The following is a 20,038-nucleotide window of genomic DNA, read 5'->3' as shown; positions in this document are numbered from 1 at the left end:
AAGTATAAGCACCACAAACCTGATATAGGTGTATTGAATGAATGCGTAATTAGGCCTTGAGCTGTAGTCGAAATCGCCTTTCAGGCCTCTAGAGCTTTAATCGAAGTCGCCATTCTCTTTGAATTTTTGCGGCCGTAAATCCGCCGCCTCCCGTGATGTTGGGGTTGGATGTCGGCCGTAGTCGCCTTTCTCTTTGAATTTTCGCGGCCGTAGTCGCCTTTCTCTTTGAATTTTCGCGGCCGTAAATCTGCCGCCTGCCGCGATGTCGGTCTCATAAGGTTTTTCGGGCAGCTGCGCAGAAGGCGACTGCGCATTCGGCTTCGGACGGACGTGAGTGAGACTGGCCAATTATGTATTAAGATATATATATATACACACACACATTGTTATGATCTTAACACACATCAGGATGACTTTAAAGAAGGAAAACTTCTGACTGGCAGTCACATTTACAAACTTACTAGTGTGTGTGTGTGTGTGTGTGTGTGTTTTTGCACTGTGATTGGCTGGTTCCTACTTTACATCTGTTTTTTCAAGCATAAGCTCAGATTCTCCCTGACTTTGTTCCAGATGAAGCCATTTCAGGAAACCAATCTTTATTTGCGAAACTTCCTTTCTTGTTTTCAATGTGCATTGTTCTCTTTGTGGACATAAGTGTGTGAACAACACTTTACATTACCCGAAATTCAAATGAGTGGATAGGAAAAGTGATGGAAAAAGGGTAAAAAAAATGCAGATTGAACATCAACTACCAATAAAGCAGGAAGTTAGGACCATCATTTTTACTGTTAAAAGAATATCGATAGATTACATTTGTTGCTCCAGCTAGGAGAGGTCATTAATGTGCAAACATTAGTTCTAGTAACAATAACAAAGTGGAAGAAGCCATGCTTAACCACTAAACCAAAAAATCTTTTTTCTCTTTGTAAGGAATTCAGAACCTTGTAGACAGCAGGTGTAAGTATACTGAGACTTAGGGATAGTATTGAACATTAATATATTTAGAATGTGTTTTTGTTCCTAATCCTGAACAATTTTGAATATGTCTTTGTAGTTACTAGGCCACTAAAGTTAAAGATTGTCTACATCATATAAATTTCTTGTTTTCCATCTGAGCAGGTCATTATTCTGCATCACATGCTGTCAAAGGCCACGGTTAAAGCTAGACCTTCAGTGCTCTGGTGTTATAAGAAGGAGCTGGGGTTTAGCAGGTGAGTCAACCTTTGCTGTTGCATACATAAACATGCAGTCTCAATCTGTTAAGAACTTTTTGTATAAATTAAGAGATGTAATGCTCCTGAAATCTCATAATAAGCGATGTACTTTGATTTTGGGTCCAACATATGAAACATTTTTGGTATCTACATTATACAAATATATTTTGAATATACCTTTGTCCTTTTTGTTTGTTACTAATTAGGAAGCCATGGTGTTCCCAAACAGGAGATGAGTGACAATGGTTTGCGTTGTTAAAAGTATTTCTTGTATAGAATAAGATTCCTTGTATTTTGCATGTCACACATCCCAACACATGTTTTCTGAGACTTGAATTTTGGGGCCAGAATGATGTGTGTGTGCTTTGTCTAGTGAAATTTTGAAGAGAACAGCACAGACCCCCAGCTCAAGGAAAATGAGAGATGCAGTCTGTTAGAGCTGTTGATTACCATAGTAGAAAATAAGGCAGAACTACAGAAGCATTGAGTTCAGGGGCTGTATCATCTCAAAGACCATGCATTAAATAAAAGTGTATACCTCATGTGAAAAAGTATAAGTGCACCCCTTAAATTTCCTTTTTTAGCATATGTGGAAATATTGAGACTTGATCTTCATTTAAAGATGAAGGTGATGTAACTGAGGAAAAAAAAAATTGAAAATTGGATTTCGCAATAATTTATTCAAAAATAACCAGATATGCATTTTCCATCTGTGGAAAATGTAAATCCACCTTTGACTCTAATTGCTGGTATTGCCCCTAAAAAGTTTGTGTTTCCTATAACTGTCTAGCAGTCACTGACATCAACTGTCAGAAAGTTTTTCCCTTTCCATCATGCAGTATTCTTTCAGCTGTCGTCTGGTGTTAATCCCCAAGCGTCTTGGTAGGATTCAGTTCTGGCCTTTAATGTAGCCAATACAGAACTCCCCATTTCTTCCTTTTCAGGTATTTTTTTGTTAATAACTGATATGTTTAGGGCAGGGGTAGGCAACGTCGGTCCTGGTGAGCCGCAGTATGTGCAGGTTTTTGTTCCAACCCAGTTCCTTAACGAGAACTCAATTATTGCTGATGAAGCACATATTGCTTAAGTGACATTTTGATGCTTCATTTTAGTGGTCTCGCTTGTTAAGGTTCTCCAACTTATTTCAATCTTAAACTGCTGCATTCAGTGTTTTAATTGCTCCTTATTAGCAATAAGATGTAAAAGACAAAGCAGCCAGCAGTTCTCCAGCTAGCTTTTTTCCAATTACATCTGTGTGTGTTCATCATGCACGGTTTGATTTAATAAAACACTTAATAGAAAAATGTGACAGACTGAAAATGATCTGTTTTAGGCTTCATATCATTTGGATGATATCCTTGGAAAGGAAAAAAATCTACGATATAAGAGCCTTACATTGCACAGACTAACAAGCCATAAAATTAAATAAGGTCTGAGATTGGTAATGATTGGTTTCTAATTAAGCAATTGGGTTGGAATGAAAACCTGTAGCCACTGCGGCTCACCAGGACCGACATTGCAGATCCCTGGTTTAGGGTCATTGTCATATTGCAAGGTCCACTTTCAGTTGGGCTTCAATTTTCTTTCAGATGATCTCGCATTATCCTCATGCACCCTCGGGCTCTGATGTGCCTCAAACCATCTAATTTCCTCTGCCATGCTTTTCAAGTTGCATCAGGTTCTTCTGATCAAATGTTGTCCTTGGTTGCTGTCGAACCCATCTTCTGGTACTGTTGACCGATTAACTCTTTTATTTTTGCCTCAACTGTCTAGAATAAATTCTTCCAGAAGTCCTGGTGTTTGCTTAGGTGTTCATGGGCAAACTTAAGTTTTCCTCCAGGCACACATCCAATGTAGATCTAATTTGTGCAATCTTTTACTGATGGTGGACTCTTTCACTTTGATATCCACATTGGCAAGAGGTACTTGTAGGTCTCATGATGAAAATCTGAGGTTTCTTGCATTCTGCTGTCACACTGAACTCGCTGGGACGGCCTGCCATCAATAAGATGGCGGTTGTTTGAAATCTCCTCTTGTAGGTGATTTTCTTGACAGTACAATGATGAATTTCAGATTGTTCGGAGATCCTTTTAAATCCCTACCTAGGCTCGTAGACATCTACGACCTTCTTTCTGAAGATCTCCGAGGTCTCCTTTGATCTTGACATGGTGTAACACACACTTCAACAACCAAGAGCAAACCAAACTAACTGTCTGAGTTTTAAATAAGATCACGTCAGACAAAATCCTCTCTAATGATTTTATTTTTTTGTGCCTGATTCTGATTTGTGGCAGTGATAAATGGAGGGGTGGACTTCATTTATCCCATGGGAAATTTTGCATTTATGCTTATTTGAAATAAGAAACAAACTACAAAATGTAAAAATGGAATGATTTTTGTTATATCACTTTTATCTGTAGATATATTTTAATGATGATCGCATCTTATTTTGTCCACATATGTTAAAAAAGAAAAATAAATAATTTCAGGGAGTGCACTTACTTTTTCACACAACTGAATATCATTCATTCACTAGTATAAATAATCTTTCATTTGTCTGAAAAACTTTTAGTTTAAAAATCATGACCGGTAAGACTGACCAACAGTCCTGTTTCATTTGATGTTGCACTGAAATACTCTACCAGCCATTTTCGAACATGTCATCTTATCTGTTTCTCTACCTTGGATTTCTGAAAAGAGGACAGGAGAACATTAACATGAAATTACATGAGAATTCCAATTGGATTTTCTTTAGACTACAGTACCAGCCCAAGTTGAACTAAGCTTTTAATTTCTTTTACTAACAGCCACCGAAAGAAGAGAATGAGGAAACTGCAAAAGAAAATCAAATCTGGAACTCTGAACCTGAAGCAAGATGATCCCTTTGAGCTGTTCATAGCTGCCACAAATATCCGGTACTGCTACTACAATGAGACCCATAAGATTTTGGGAAACACATTTGGCATGTGTGTCTTACAGGTCAGTAAGTGAGATGATTGTCCTTCACCAGTTGTGAGACTTAATTAACTGTTAACTACACAAACCTACCTTTAACCAAACCTGCATGTGTTTGAGACACGAGAGGGAACAGTTGGGAAACACAATGAGAACATGTAAATCTCACACAGGCAGTGTCCAGTCCAGGGATTCAGACGTAGAACCCGAAGCTGAGGCGGTATTGCTAAACCCTGTGCCATTGTGCTGCCCTTTAAAGGAATTACAACTTGGATATCATGTTCCTCCTGTACCAGTGTGAGGTGGATGTGACGCATTGGGTGGATTAGGGCAGAGGATTAATATTGGGGATCTGATGCACACACTCCCAAACATCAGTCGCTCAAAGACTATTTCAGAAGGAACTCATTTTGAATCTTATTCCCGTGTCTGCTTTATTGTACATGTTTAGTACAATGTTCATTTTTTCTATTATATTCATTTTCTAAAGGACATTATTTGTGTTTAATTCTAAGTGATTATTGCTTAATTATTTAATTTTATTCCTAAAGGACTTTGAAGCCCTGACCCCCAATCTTTTGGCTCGAACCATTGAAACAGTTGAAGGAGGTGGAATTGTGGTCATTCTTCTCCGAACTGTGAATTCCCTGAAACAGTTATACACTATGACAATGGTAAGCGTTGTTTGCCACAGCCAAGTTGTTAAACTTGGTTATAATTTGGTTATGACTGGATGATTAACTTAACTTTTTAATTGCAATTCTAACTTAATTAGAATCTTGTAACTTAATCTTGTTACTGTGTTACTGTCTTGTTTAGAGTTGTTATTGAGGTCATCTTTTCCAAGGTTTAAGTGTCTCTTGTATTTTATTCCAGTTACTCTGTTTAGTGGGAGATATTCACAACAGCAACTGAGCCATATAATTAGGTGTTCTCTTTTCCCTATTTTTACATACTTCGCTCGCCCACCCCCTCCCAAACCTGGGGCGCGCTACGTGCCAGCCACTTCACGTCTCTGCCGCTCTCATTGTGAAGAAGGGGGTTGTGGGTTTTTGTGGGGGGTTGTGCTGAACACACCCTGAGGAGATGCAGTTGGATCAGCTGCTGGCTTTCTGTTGCCAAGCTGCGTGTTTTGCATGTTGCGCTGTGCGTCGATTACTTAAAAGCCTGTACAGCAGCTGTCCTTTTCTCTCTCTGCCTTGTCTAGCGGGACGTTAAAGTGTCTCCAAGGAAATCATGTATCGTCTCCTTCCAAGTTTTTTTTTATAATAGAGAGATTTGTGAGTGTAAAGATTACACAGGTCTGCAAAATTAAACTTGTCCATTGTTTTGGTTGTAAATAGTTATTTTTATGTATTCCTCCTGAGCACAGTAAAAAATAAATAGAAAATTTCCACCACATTACATTTAACATAACAAAATGAAAAGAGAGTTGATAAAAAATTAGCAAATTACTGTTTTCCTCTAGGAGGTGCTAGCTCCCAGGTTGGAATAAGTTCTTTTTAATTGCGTCGTTTTACGTAATCTGAACCCGAATACATTTGTTATAATGAGGCGATATCCCTCCCATAGTGATACGGCGGTAACAAATCACATAAGAGAAAATAGCTTTACTTTCTTTAATGACGATTTACGCGGCATAACAGATGAGGAAGCCATAGCCAAGACTATTATCGAAGTGGGATGTCGATGTATACAGTGCCATTTTTGTCGCTGCGTTGGAAGGATTTTCAGGATCGGGTGACATTCTCTCTCCATCCGTCTGTCAGCTTCAAAGGTGTGCCGGGCAATGTTCCAAGGCTTTATACTCTTTCTTCATGTGCAGGCCCAACTTGGAATCATACCATTCCAAACAAGGAAAAGCACATTCAATGTCATGCTGACTCTGACACACAGAAATAGTACAAGGCCCATTTTGCAGTTGTCCCTTTCTTGTCTTCTAATGTTTGCCTAGCAGTTCTAAATGATGAGCCCCTGTGTGCTAAATCTGGCCTTTAGCTGTACATGTGAGAAGAAGCAGATTTATAAAATATTTATTGTACAGAGCACAGTGACATCTTAAACATATAAACTTATCACAATTACTCAATGTATACAGTATTGTACTAAATTCGTTTTAACATGAAAATATTTAATCTTTCTAATGTTGTAATCATATATGCAAAGAAAACAGCAATACATATTCATTAACTTGCATGTACAGTAGCCTCTCTCTTTTTTTGTCACTTCTTGCCTTTTGTTTGTCACTTCTTGCCATACTGCCATCCCAACATCCCTGGTACATTCTTTCCATGTCTTTGATATTCTGATGGAATCTTTTCATGCACTGCTTCAGGATTTTCACAGAAAAATTCCAACTACGAATCCAAAAAGTGAACTGTGAGACTCATGATACAACCCAATTTCTTAAACTTGACTAATATATTTTTCAAAATTTCATTATAATTTGGATCTTTATTGTTACCCCAAAAACTTAGTAATTACTTCTTAGAATGATGCCCAAGCTTCTTGTTCCAGGTTGTTAATCAAATTCTGTGTCAGAAATCAGTTTTCCAGTAACGGGTCCACCCTTTCAATTTAGCCTCAAACAAACCAGGAAACATCCAACACAAATCCATTAAACAGGCACCATCCATTGATAGGGCTTTGACAAACTGCTGCATTAAGTAAACCTTAATATGAAGCGGTCTTAGCTGCACTTTATCTGGATCCAGTAAGCTAGACCTGATGATGGTTTTTGGCACTATGCAATTTTGTAAATGTTTTGCTTTAAACATAAATTTTAACATCAGAAAATGCTAAATTCCAAGAAATTATCGTTAATTAATTATTAATTATCCACCGGCTAGGATGTTGGATATCTCTGGGTCCATGGTTCTTGAGGCTGATCCTCCACAAAGCTGTGAACCCCCCAGTCTCACTGAGATTGCACAGGTGGTAAACCAGCTGAGGGTAGGGAAGGCTGCAGGAATCTGTGGTATCTGGAGTGAACTTTTCCAGGCTGGTGGTGAGGCTGTCCTCCTGGCATTGCAAGCAATCTTTGCTTTCATTTGGGAGACGGGCATCATCCCAACTGACTGGAAAACGGGCCTTGTCATCCCTGTCTGGAAAGAGAATGGTGATCGCTTGAATTGTGGCAGCTACTAGGGAGTAACACTGCTCTCGTTGCTAGGGTTGTCCTCAGTAGGATCCGCGATCACTTGCTCACCTACCAGCAACCAGAGCAGTCTGGTTTTATGCCTAAGAAGTCTACCATCTACCACATCCTGCACTGCGGGTTCTCATGCAGCGCAAACATGAATATTGGCAGTTTCATTGTAGCCTTTCTCAATTTTCGTAAAGCGTTCAACTCAGTTGATCAAGCTGCCCTGTGGGACATCCTGAGACTTCGTTGGATCGCCTCAAGTTGGTTGGATATCGTGGCCGGCAACTTTTTTCTTTTAACTTCTCCTGTCACTCATCTCGTAAGAGACGCGTGTCCGCCCCTTCCAGAACAGAAGCCTTTCACCCAGTCTAATCACTTACAGTTACACTTACTTTCCCCATCACAAGCCGCCTGCACTTTACAATATATTAACAAAACATAACAGAATTTAGAAAGAAAATTACAAAACAGAAGAACATTAATACAGAATAAATTATCATCAGTGGTTTCCATTTTCAATACGTTTTTCCATGTTGTCAGCATTATGCTTTACATTGGTGACTGTTGTTCTTTCTACTCTGTAAATTGAAGCAATACTTGAAGCAGTTTTGCCATTTCCTGTGTGCTTAATAATTTAAATATTTTGTGACCATTCCAACACCACATGCATATGTTTATTGGCCATAATAATGTATAGTAGATTCATTATAACAAAAGAGAAAAACTATGAAATGTTATTAAAATGGAAGGTATTTAACTGACACAGTAATTTCAAAATGCAGCATGACACTTGGTGCTGGGGAAGAACACTACGCCCTAGAACAAGGCAGAGGTGTTCCAATGTGCACCACTCGCAGCGTACCACACGACAGTAGTAGTACAGTGATTTTTGGCCCTGATAGATAATCGAGGTTTTACTGTAATACAAAAGTTGAACAGCTGAGAAGGTTTGGATCATCCTAGCTTCATTTTGTTTTATTCCATAAAAATATACAATATTCGTTGGTTGAATCAGCAGAGTAATTGGCACAAGAAGCAGAATATCTAATTAAATGACATCTGCCATATCTCAGAAAAAGTTTATTTTGAATTAAGGTAGGTTTGGACAAAAGTCTTGCGTGACAGAGAGCAAAGTTTAGTTTTTATTTACTGCTTGAATGATCCTGGTTAGAGAGGGCCTAACAGTTTTCTCATATTTTGCGGCAGGATGTTCACACTCGCTTCAGGACTGAGGCTCACCAAGATGTGGTTGGACGGTTCAATGAAAGGTATGAATTTATTGCCGCATATTATATCTGCCTTGATCTTCATTTCCTTAAAATGTCTAGTGTCTGTTTTGTCGAAAGAGTGTTGAAGTGTTTCTTTATGACTTTGTTCATATAGTATATGTGAAAACTACCAGAGTAATAAAGCAAGTTTATTAACTATTGTGGTGACATGCCATTTGTAAATGAAGTGTGTAGTTTTTTTTTGTTTCGCTTCGCTCTCCAAAGCCCCTGCCTGCACTATGCGCCAGCCACTTCGCGTCTCCTGCTCGCGTATGTGGATTTCACTTTCACCAAACAACAAATCTTTTAATTCTCATGGGTACGCCTCTTCATTGGGAAGAAACACTACTTTTCCCTGATGGCAGCACAAATTAGACGATCTAAGTCTCCGTCTTAAAGTTTAAATCTGAACAATATATTCTATCTCTCTTTGCTGTTCCAGTGCTGCTGGAATAATAACAGCGCAGGTATTGAACTACGTAACGCATGTTTCATTTTACATGTTACACTACTGTTGTTGAGATTGTGCTACTAAGTTTAGCAATATACATTTAGGTAATCAATAAAAACGTAACAATTCTGCATTATTGAGACAGATTACTTCTTCCAGGAGAAGGAATAATGTGATTTCCTGAACATTTGCCTCTGAAAAATGTATTTTATGGACTCTTCTACCAGTGGCTGCTGAAAGCTTGCGTGAAGGCTGATACATACGCAGGCTGACAGAGTGCATTGGACATGAGCAGATTACAAAATCCTTAACAGTAACCCGATTTAAGGGTTTACATGGCCACGTAATCGGATTTTTCTCGGAGAAATCAACCACTGTTAACCAGGATTCTCAGAGGCCAAAAACCTGATTTCTGTAATTGGAATGAAGTTTTACAAATCAGGTTCTTTGAATAACCCGGTTATTGAAGCGTATGTAAACTGGCTATTTCCTTTAGAAATCAGGGCATTGGGAATACACCTTTTTGGGGTGTTAAAGGGGAATGCCCTCTTTAAAATCCTCACAGGTGAGCAGTGGTAGTGTTGCTGCTTTGTAGTAAAGAGACTGTGGAAGATTGTGGGTTCGCTTCCCGGTTCCTCCCTGTGTGGATAGCGCTTTGAGTACTGAGAAAAGCGCTATATAAATGTAATGAATTATTATTATTACAGTAATCCCTCACTTATCGCAAGGCCGACCGCGATAACTGAATTTCCGCGAAGTAGGGACACCATATTTATTTAATTATTTAACGTGTATTTGGACGTTTTTAAAACCTCCCTGTATTGTTTACAACCCACCCTTTACTCTATTAATAACAGGGACAACTGCTAAGCAATATGAAATCAGTAGATAAGTTTACACTTACTGTATAGCGAAGTACACGTAGAAGCTTGTAGGCGGTCATGACGTCATCAACCTTGTTGCAAAGATTCCTAAAGCAGATTCCATCCAGACTACTGCCTTATCACGTCCACTTGCAACTCGTTTTGCGCCCTGGTTAAAGGACACTGTGGCCGTAGATCTTATATGCTTTTCCTCCTTTTTAAATAAAAAGAATCGTGGACTCATTGATGCTGTGATGGTGTCCTGCAGCGGTGTAGCTGTTCCCTTCCTTCAACATATCCAAAACTTTTACCTTTTCTGCAATCATTTGCATCTTCTGTTGGCGCTTGGACACGGCCCCTGAAGCAGTAGCACGTTAATGTTTGAATGAGTGAGATGAGACTTCCTGGTTAATGCAGCACTCCGTCGCTGAGCCAATCAGCAGCACACAGGAACTTAACTGCGTGCTCTGATTGGGTAGCTTCTCAGCCATCCGCCAATAGCATCTCTTGTGTAAAATCAATTGGGCAAACCAACTTAGGAAGCAAGTACTAGAAGTAAAAAGACCCATTGTCCGCAGAAACCTGCGAAGCAGCGAAAAATCCGCGTTATATATTTAGATATGCTTACATGTAAAATCCGCGAAGTCGTGAATCCGTGAAAAGTGAACCGCGAAGTAGCGAGGGATTACTGTATATTATTATTATTATTATTATTAAAATGTCACTGTCTTGGTCACATGACCATTTCCTTTATTTATCCAATTACATTTTTTTGTGGTTAACTCAGAAATATTTTTAAATGAGTTACTTAATATTTATTGTGATTATACCTAATTTTACTTAGTGTGGATTTGGGCAATTAAAAAAAAATTAAGAAAATATAACTTTACAGTATTTTGACAATAAAATAAATTAACAAGTAGTAAATAAGAATAAACACAATCTAGCTGTGATGACAATCAGAGCTGAATATCTGAGCTAAATGCAACTGCATATTTAAAAGACTTTTCTCTACTACGGGTGAGCTGTGTGTTCTTTCTTGTTACGAATATATAGAATACCATTTGTGCCAAACTATTTCATAATTACCTTTTAATTTATTTTAATCACATGGGAAAGTACAGTGACATATATAAATGAGTCATTAAATTATTGAAAAAATGCATAACTAAATAGGCCACTTAATTATTTTGATTTATTAATAAATGGATGATTAAAGATACCAACAGAATAATAGAACGTTAAGGAGCAGAACAGCATGAGTCTAGGAAACTTTTACTTAATTATGCCTTTTTTTCACCATTTAATGACTCGTTTATTTTTACTGTATATATCACCGTGCTTTTTCATGTCCTTATTTGAAAATTGCCACGTTATTTGTTGTGAAACAAATGGAAATCCAGTGAAACACACATCATGTACAATGCGTACATGGGGTGTCGCAGGAGCAATGTTAAGAAGAAATAATGAGATAAAGTTGTAGTGGGATGCTACAAACATGCAGCACGCTGTAATTCTGAGGTTGCTTGTTATACAGTCACAGTTTCTGAACAGTCTCTGTGAAACTAGCATACCACAACAAAGTTTTGGTTTTGTGTCTATCTGAACATTAAGCTATGATGTAATTTAAATTCCTGAAGCAAGACAATATAGAGTTAAAAAAAAATGTTAATAGCCCTTAGCTTAATCAGTATATTAGTGCAGAGGAATCATAAGAAAATCTCATTATTACTCATTACAGCACACAAGACAATATATAGGTACATGTTGAGTATCCCTAATCTGAAATATTTGAGCCTAGAAGTGTTTTTTCTTTTTCATATAGTTTCAGATTTTAGTATATGTGCATATGTATATCAAGATTTTTTGGGTAGTAGCAAAATGCATACAAACCAGCTAAATGATGAGTCTTGCCTGTAATAATACATAACACTGAACAACTATTATAATGAATGTTGATGTGACAAACATTTTAAACCTCAGAAGTGATGAATATGATGTATAAGACTCTCTTGTAGTTTCCTTTCAAGAGGGCCAATGCATTGGAGAATTTTAGTTTTTTTATTAATTTTTGTCAGTTACCTGTTGTCACTTCTTATGGAATTTGCTGACAGGAATATCTCAGCCAAGCTTCACTCCGTCATGCCTACTGTGCTGGAAGCCATTAACCGACCGACTGACCGAGGCGCTACATTCAGTTTTTGTAAGGTGTGGGTGCATAATACATACATAATGCAAAACTTAACCTAAATTTGCAGCTATGTCCGTTTCTTCTTATGTAATCAGAGCACTTTACTGCACTTGTATTGCAGTGAAGGCACCAAATGAGAATGACGCTGCTGCTGTTAATCGTGAGCAGTGACAATAATAATGAGCAGAATGCAGAGGTGAGGTGCTACAATCAATGTTCTCTTAATTTTAGTGGTGCTGTGCATTGGCTGCACTTTGAAGGAGTGTCTGGTTTTCCTAATGTAATCAAAGCAATTTACTTCGCTCATATTATATTAAGGGTGACCACTTTTGTTAATCTTAAGCACTGACATTCCATTAACGTACAAGTCATCTACAACGTCAATATGAATTTTGAGGCGTGTTTGTGTACGAACATTTTCAGATGATTGTGCTTTGTAAATGTGATTTGCATAGAAATGCATGGATGCCATACTTTTTTGCTTTTTAAATGAAATCTCTGGTGTGTAATTTTCTACGTGTGGTGTCCTATTTTTTTTTAAAAAGGTGCCACGCAGCACTTTTGAACTGTTGTGCAAGTGTTATTGGGTCACTCAAAATTCCCCCCCCCCCAATTCTCCTCCTCCTCCCTGTGAAGCATATCTGTCCAAGTATTGTGGCGCTTCCACCGCCATTCCGCAGTCATCGGTCATGTGACGTAGCTTTGTGGCACTTGATGCTTCACAAAGAACCAGACCCCACTCGGAATGAATAAATCCATATGGAATCTATATACAGTATATTGTATGTTGTTCACATCTGCACAGCAGTAACCAAAAAAAAAAAAATTTTTACAGGCAATATAGGTGGCATTATGTCAGTGCTCAAAAAATCCAGATATTGGAGCATTTTGGAATTTCAGACTAGGGATAATCAACATGTAGTAGATATGTTTAAATGACGTATGGTATTAAATTGTTTTTTATGTGCACCGCTAAAGCACCCAAAGTAGGCAATGAGGGTTCTCTTTATAGCTGGCTATACAAAAGCTGTAACAAATGAATTAAATCAAAATGCCCTCTCTTTGTGTATTTTTAACAGCATTAGTTTACCAAAGGATTAAGCGCAGCATGAGAAATGGTTATGGATTTTCACTGGCTTTGTAATTTTATAGCAGAAGTGGCAGCGGTAAAATTTTACACCACATCTTGGACTGCACTGCTGCGTCTCAAATTTAGAAGACGTTAATTAGTAGTGCAGTGCTGAATATCCTGCTGAATTAACTATGATGCTGAACACATCCTCGATGTGCATCTTCAGTATGCTTTAACTATTGTCTTCATGTTAGTGTAAACGTTGCCTTAATATACCCCAGTATCGAGGGAGTAAGAAAATGTATGTAAATTAATATAAAAATAATTCTTATCCATTAGTGTTCGCTAATATATAAGTTCCAAATTACTGTGGTTGAATTTTTTCACATTTGTGGTATCCATTAATTTGCCTCTAAAATGTGTATTATTAAGTGAAGCTGTATTTCTTAACTAAAAAATGACTTCCTCCTTAGTGTCTTGTATTTGTATGCAATGAGTCGTCAAGAGTCATGACTCAAAAAACTTATCGTACCAAATGCATCAACTTTGAAATGACCGAAGTTCCAACTTCGGAAAACATGCATCTCCATGTTTTGTAAGGATAACAAAACAAAGTTACAAGTAAAGAATTCTCGTCAGTGTCATGTCTGAAGGAAAGCTACAGTGACTGTGTAAAATATGCTACAGAGCAATTAGAAACTCTGTGGGACAGAATATATTAAATGTTCTTTTAGTTGAAATGTTTCTGTAGCCATTTATCATGTTACGTTCCTGGCATGAGAAACGTTCATAAAGTTTCAGTAATTCCAATGGCTTGTGACATTTAGATAGGAGCAGTGAGGCTTCTGCACTAAACTCTGTTCTGCTGAAGCTAACAAGGTCAATAAACTTACTTTTGTGAAAGCTGCCTATCCTTTCTTTCCAGCTTTAATAGCCTGTGAAAATTAAGTTTATAATTGACATTGGTTGAAGAATTGCCCTCATTAATAACTCAAACTTTGGCCATGCATAACAAACAGATAATTTCTGTTTTCTGGCAGCAGTATCAGCAAGTCCCCCTCTCTGCGACAAGGGCATTAATCTTGCTAGGATTACATTTTAGACTTTTTCCCCACCAATCACTACATTTCCAGAGCCTTTCTGTATCTACATGCTGTAACCTTCCCCTTGCTGACCTCTCAGTTCTGTCTTTCTCTCATTATTCTCATTTTAATAATAATAATAATTCTTTGCATTTATATAGCGCTTTTCTCACTACTCAAAGCGCTCAGCAATTGCAGGTTAAGGGCCCAACAGAGTAGAGTCCCTTTTGGCATTTACAGGATTTGAACTGGCAACCTTCCGATTGCCAGTGCAGATCCTGAATTGGTTGTACTGTAGCTCCCTATTTATACTGTAGAAGCAAGCTAAAAATCGTGGCAACCGTTTTTGCTTCTTTCTTTAGTCAGACATACAGCGGTTGTAAAATGACAGTGTGTTTTTAAGCATTCATACACTCAATTTCACATGTACAAAAATGCAGCCTGTGTTTTCATGTCTAAATGTAAAGTTTAACTGTAGAATTCATGAAATTAGCTGCCAGTAACCAAATTCCAGAGGGGGTGTAAGGCTTTACTTATAGATTTGAAGGGACTTTATTGTCACTTATGCGGAGTACAGTGAAATTCTGGTATTCAAGTTCTAATCAGCATATAATGAGTCAGTCGTTACTCTCCGCTGCCATGCACTACCTTACCTCAAAACTTTTGTTTATATGGAGAGAGAGTAAAGTGAGCAGGGAAGCTGGACTTTCTTTAAAAATGATGGTGTTCCAAAATAGTAAATTATGATTTTTGTGGACGGCACGGTGGCGCAGTGGGTAGCGCTGCTGCCTCGCAGTTGGGTGATCTGGGGACCTGGGTTCGCTTCTCGGGTCCTCCCTGCGTGTAGTTTGCATGTTCTCCCCGTGCCTGCGTGGGCGCTCCGGTTTCCTCCCACAGTCCAAAGACCTGCAGGTTAGGTGGATTGGCGATTCTAAATTGGCCCTAGTGTGTGCTTGGTGTGTGGGTGTGTTTGTGTGTGTCCTGCGGTGGGTTAGCACCCTGCCCAGGATTGTTTCCTGCCTTGTGCCCTGTGTTGGCTGGGATTGGCTCCAGCAGACCCCCCGTGACCCTGTGTTTGGATTCTGCGGGTTGGAAAATGGATGGATGGATGGATGATTTTTGTGAAGATAGTCTTATTAATATACACCTTCTCCATATATGTGTAATCTTAAATGAATATTCCTGGCATCACAGTGGATTTATTTATTTTTTCAGGCTTTTGTTTCATGGTTCCTCTGGTTTGTTTCCCATTGGCTTCAATTTGCTGCCTTATGCTTTATAAATCCAGTTACAATAAATGCAAGTTGTACTGAGCTTATGTTTGAATATGTCACTGTTTTGAATGAGCTAAACACTTTTTCCCACATTTTTCCTTTGAATAGGTTTATTCTTTCTTTGGCATCCTGCAAGAACTGTATTGTAATTGATGACGAGCTCAACATCCTCCCCATTTCCAGTCATATTGCCAATATCAAGCCAGTTCCACCAAAATCCCAGGTAATAAGAGTCCTCATAGAATGTCTTAATAATAATTCTTCACATTTATATAGCGTTTTTCTCACTACTCAAAGTGCGTTACATAGAGAACGAGGAGGCACTTCAGCCGTAATCAATGTGTAGCATCCACCTTGATGATGTAACAGCAGCCATTTTGCACCAGTACTCTCACCACACATCAGCTATTAAGTTGTTGAAAGGGTGACTGTGAGAGACAATTAGAGATGGGGTGCTTAGGGGGGCCAGAATGACTAGGCTATGGACATTGGGATGCACCATGCTCTTTATGAAGGATGCCCTGGGATCTTTAATGACCACAGAGAGTCAGGACCTCAGTTTTATGTCTCATCCAAAGGACAGCACAATTTTTACAGTGTCCTCATCACTGCAGTAGATAATTGGGATCAACACACAGACCACAGAGTAAACACCCCCTGTTGGCACAACTCTTGGACTTTGATGATTTAGTGGTAAGTACTGCTGTCTTATAAACAGGAATGCACTATAACTGATGCATGGGTGCACAAATCTGACCGAAAATAGAAACTGCGCGTGTTGTTTCCCCTCAAAGTTGCAAAATATGCACCACCACACATGTATTTATTTGATATGGTAGATAGAAAAACAGGTTACCTTTACTTTAACTGCTCACAATAATTCATTGGACACAATGTCAAAAAAACAATCAGACTTAAAGTAATTATTTTGGCATTCCGCCACCTATAAATAAATGGCAGACTGTTAATGAGGCTGAGTGTAAGAAACAAGTTTTCTCTGAAAAATGGCTCCAGCAAGTACAGTACCTTGACTTGAAAGTAATGATGAGCACTCCAAGATGTGGTACAAGCTTTGCTGTATACCACTGCATTTAGCAAATAAAAACAGTTCTTTTTATACAAGGAAAAGAATTTATGTCACGTAGTGTTTGACAAGCACAAAAAGAATAGAGTACAGTCATCATACATAGTAATGATAACAAACATGCTAGACAAAATGAAAAATCGAGTCGCCCACTTGCAAGGTAGCAAAACAAAATAAATGAAGAACAATGCCATGCACTCTGTAATATTTTTTTTTGGTTCATGTACTGAGTGGTTTAATTTAAGGTGGGAAACAACACTGAACAGGGCACCAATCCGTCCTGCACACACGACCATTGTCAATCACACTGGGTATTCTTATTTGTTTTTCTTTTCTTGTAACTTTCTCTTTGACATGTTGTAAAGCACTTTGAGTTACATTGTTTGTATGAAAATGTGCTATAGAAGTAAATGTTGTTATTGCTGTTGGGTCCACATACATAGTGACTGGGGATAGCATTCAGACCAAGGGTGTTGGTGTCATAAGGCAGCTGAGGCTATGCCCAGACTACTATGCTTTTGGTTATAAAGGAAGACACTCACGCTAGCCTGGCGTTGTTAACAACCAAAATTATAGACTTTTGAAAACGCTCTGCAGAATCGAATGTTTCTGAAATACCGGCTCCACATTGCAGAGTGGTCATGGGGGTCTGCTGGAGCCAATCCCAGCCGGCACAGGGTGCAAGGCAGGAACAAACCCCAGGCAGGGCGCCAGCCCAGCGCAGGGCACACACCAGTGTACCTAACCTGCATGTCTTTGGACTGAGGAGAACATGCAAACTCCACGCAGGGAGGACCTGGGAAGCGAACCCAGGTCTCCTTACTGTGAGGGAACAGCGCTACCACTGCACCACCGTGCTGCCCACATAAAGCTTTGAAAACACACTCTGATTTGTTTGTGCTTTTTACGCAATTCTTCCCTGATTGGATCCTGCTAATTACATTGTCTCATTCCCTGATGGGTCACCCTTCACAGAAGAAAGCCATGGTCCATCATAGGGAACATTGAAGGGTTGCTTTACATCGTGCTTGTTGTTTTGCTTACCAGTATACATTTAAATTGTGTTTTGTATAGTTTGAATGCTGCATATATGCACAAAATGCAAATAATTTACATGTCAATACAAATTTGCAGTAAATTTTGTAGCAGAATGGTGTTGCCATTCATTCACGGATTTTTCTGTCGGATGTGAGTATGCCCAGTGTAGCTGAACATCTACAGTTATGGCCGAAATTATCAGCACCCCTGGAATTTTCCCAGAAAATGCACCATTTCTCCAGGAACATTGTTGCAATTACAAATGTTTTTGTATACACGTTTATTTCCTTTATGTGCATTGGAACAACACAAAAAAACAGAGGAAAAAAAGCCAAATCTGACATCATGTCACACAGAACTCCAAAAATGGGCCGGACAAAATTATTGGCACCCTTTCAAAGTTGTGGGTAAATCGTTTTATTTCAAGCATATCATACTCGTTTGAACTCATCTGTGGCAAGAAACAGGTGCTGGCAATATAGCAATCACACCTGAAGCCAGTTAAAATGGAGAAAAGTTGACTCAACCTTTCTGTTGTGTTTCTGAGTGTGTCACACTAAGCATGGAGAACAGAAAGAAGAGCAGAGAATTGTCTGAGGACTTGAGAACAAAAATTGTGGAAAATATCAACAATCTCAAGGCTACAAGTCCATCTCCAGAGATCTTCATGTTCGTTTGTCCATTGTGTGCAACATAATCAAGAAGTTCACAACACATGGCACTGTAGCTAATCTCCCTGGACGTGGACGGATGAGAAAAATTGATAAAAGACTGCAACGAAGGATAGTCCGAATGGTGGATAAACAGCCAAATTTCAACTTCAAAACATATTCAAGCTGTTCTGTAGACTCAGGGTGCAACAGTGTCAGCTCGAACTATCCGTCGACATCTGAACGAAATGAAACGCTATGGCAGGAGAGCCAGGAGGACCCCACTGTTGACACCGAAACATAAAAAAGCCAGAAAATGTACTGGGCGAACGTCTTGTGGACAGATGAGACCAAGGTAGAGCTTTTTGGTAAAGCTCATCATTCTGCTGTTTACAGAAAACGGAATGAGGCCTACGAAGAAAAGAACACAGTACCTACAGTCAAACATGGTGGAGGTTCTAAGATGTTTTGGGGATGTTTTGCTTCCTCTGGCACTGGATGCCTTGACTGTGTGCAAGGCATCATGAAATCTGAAGACTACCAAAAGATACTGGGGCGCAATGTAGGGCCCAGTGTCAGAAAGCTGGGTCTGCGTCAGAGGTCATGGGTGTTCCAGCAGGACAGTGACCCCAAACATACCTCTAAAAGCACTCAGAAATGGTTGAAGACAAAGTGCTGGAGAGTTCTGAAGTGGCCAGCAATGAGTCTGGATCTAAATCCGATTGAACGCTTATGGAGAGATCTCAAAATTGCTGTTGGGAGAAGGTGCCCTTCAAATCTGACAGACCTTGAGCAGTTTGCAAAAGAAGAGTGGTCGGAAATTCCATTTGAGAGGTGTAACAAGCTTGTTAATGGTTATAGGAAGCGCTTGATTTCAGTTATTTTTTTCAGAGGGCATGCAACCAAATATTAAGTAGAGGGTGCCAATAATTTTGTTCAGCCCGGTTTTTGAGTTTTGTGTGAAATGATGTCAGATTTGGCTTTTTTTCTGTTTTTTTGTGTTGTTCCAAGGCACATAAAGGAAATAAACATGTGTATACCAAAACATTTGTAATTGCAACAATTTTCTGGGAGAAATGGTGCATTTTCTGGGAAAATTCCAGCGGTGCCGGTAATTTCGGTCATGACTGTATGTCATATGTGTTTTCGGTTGTTGTAGTGTGGACGGAGATAATTTTGTAAACAATGCGATGACGCTAGTGTGGATGAATTTCGTTTTCGTTTATCATTTTCATTTTTCATGAAATCATAATAGTGTGGATGTAGCCTGGCTTAACAGATGTGCCACCCTCTTTAACACAGAATACTATAATTATTTTTGTTAATTTTTTTCTTTCCTCATGTCTCTTTGTAGGAGGATACCCTGTCACCTCGTGAGTTAGAACTGAATGAATTAAAGGAATCTTTGCAGGACACGCAGCCTGTCGGTGTGTTGGTTGATTGCTGCAAGACACTTGATCAGGTGAGTTGCAATGGTTCAAAATTTTTAGAATGCAGGACGTTTGTTAATGCTTGATTTGTACCTTCGGCTGGACATTGGTCTGTGACGGGCTACAAAAATAGACCTGTGTTTGCTTAAGTGGCTCTTTGAGACTCCATGCCTCAAAATGTGTGGCATCTTTTTGTAGGTGCATGTTGGTACCTGTCATGAAAACTAATCTGACCTCATTTAATATTAATGTGTGTACCTTGTCACTTGTACTGTCCATATCTGCTGATTGTAAGATGTATAAAACAGCACTGCGAATTCT

General features: G+C 38.9%; 1 protein-coding gene across 1 annotated transcript in view; it reads left to right on the top strand.

The window, feature by feature from the left end:
* Nucleotides 1–20,038, top strand: part of nat10 (N-acetyltransferase 10) — a 124,811-nt gene that overhangs the window by 14,236 nt on the left and 90,537 nt on the right. Inside the window, exons 3-8 of the mRNA XM_028796050.2 lie at nucleotides 1,120–1,211; nucleotides 4,022–4,193; nucleotides 4,721–4,843; nucleotides 8,521–8,582; nucleotides 15,624–15,738; nucleotides 19,642–19,749. Coding sequence (XP_028651883.1) covers nucleotides 1,120–1,211; nucleotides 4,022–4,193; nucleotides 4,721–4,843; nucleotides 8,521–8,582; nucleotides 15,624–15,738; nucleotides 19,642–19,749 — 672 coding nt within the window. The remainder of the gene's footprint in view (nucleotides 1–1,119; nucleotides 1,212–4,021; nucleotides 4,194–4,720; nucleotides 4,844–8,520; nucleotides 8,583–15,623; nucleotides 15,739–19,641; nucleotides 19,750–20,038) is intronic.

The sequence above is a fragment of the Erpetoichthys calabaricus genome, chromosome 2 (genome assembly GCF_900747795.2).
Source record: "Erpetoichthys calabaricus chromosome 2, fErpCal1.3, whole genome shotgun sequence".
Taxonomy (NCBI): domain Eukaryota; kingdom Metazoa; phylum Chordata; class Cladistia; order Polypteriformes; family Polypteridae; genus Erpetoichthys; species Erpetoichthys calabaricus.
Note: the sequence above shows the minus strand (reverse complement) of the source record. Positions and strands in the feature narration are given on the sequence as shown.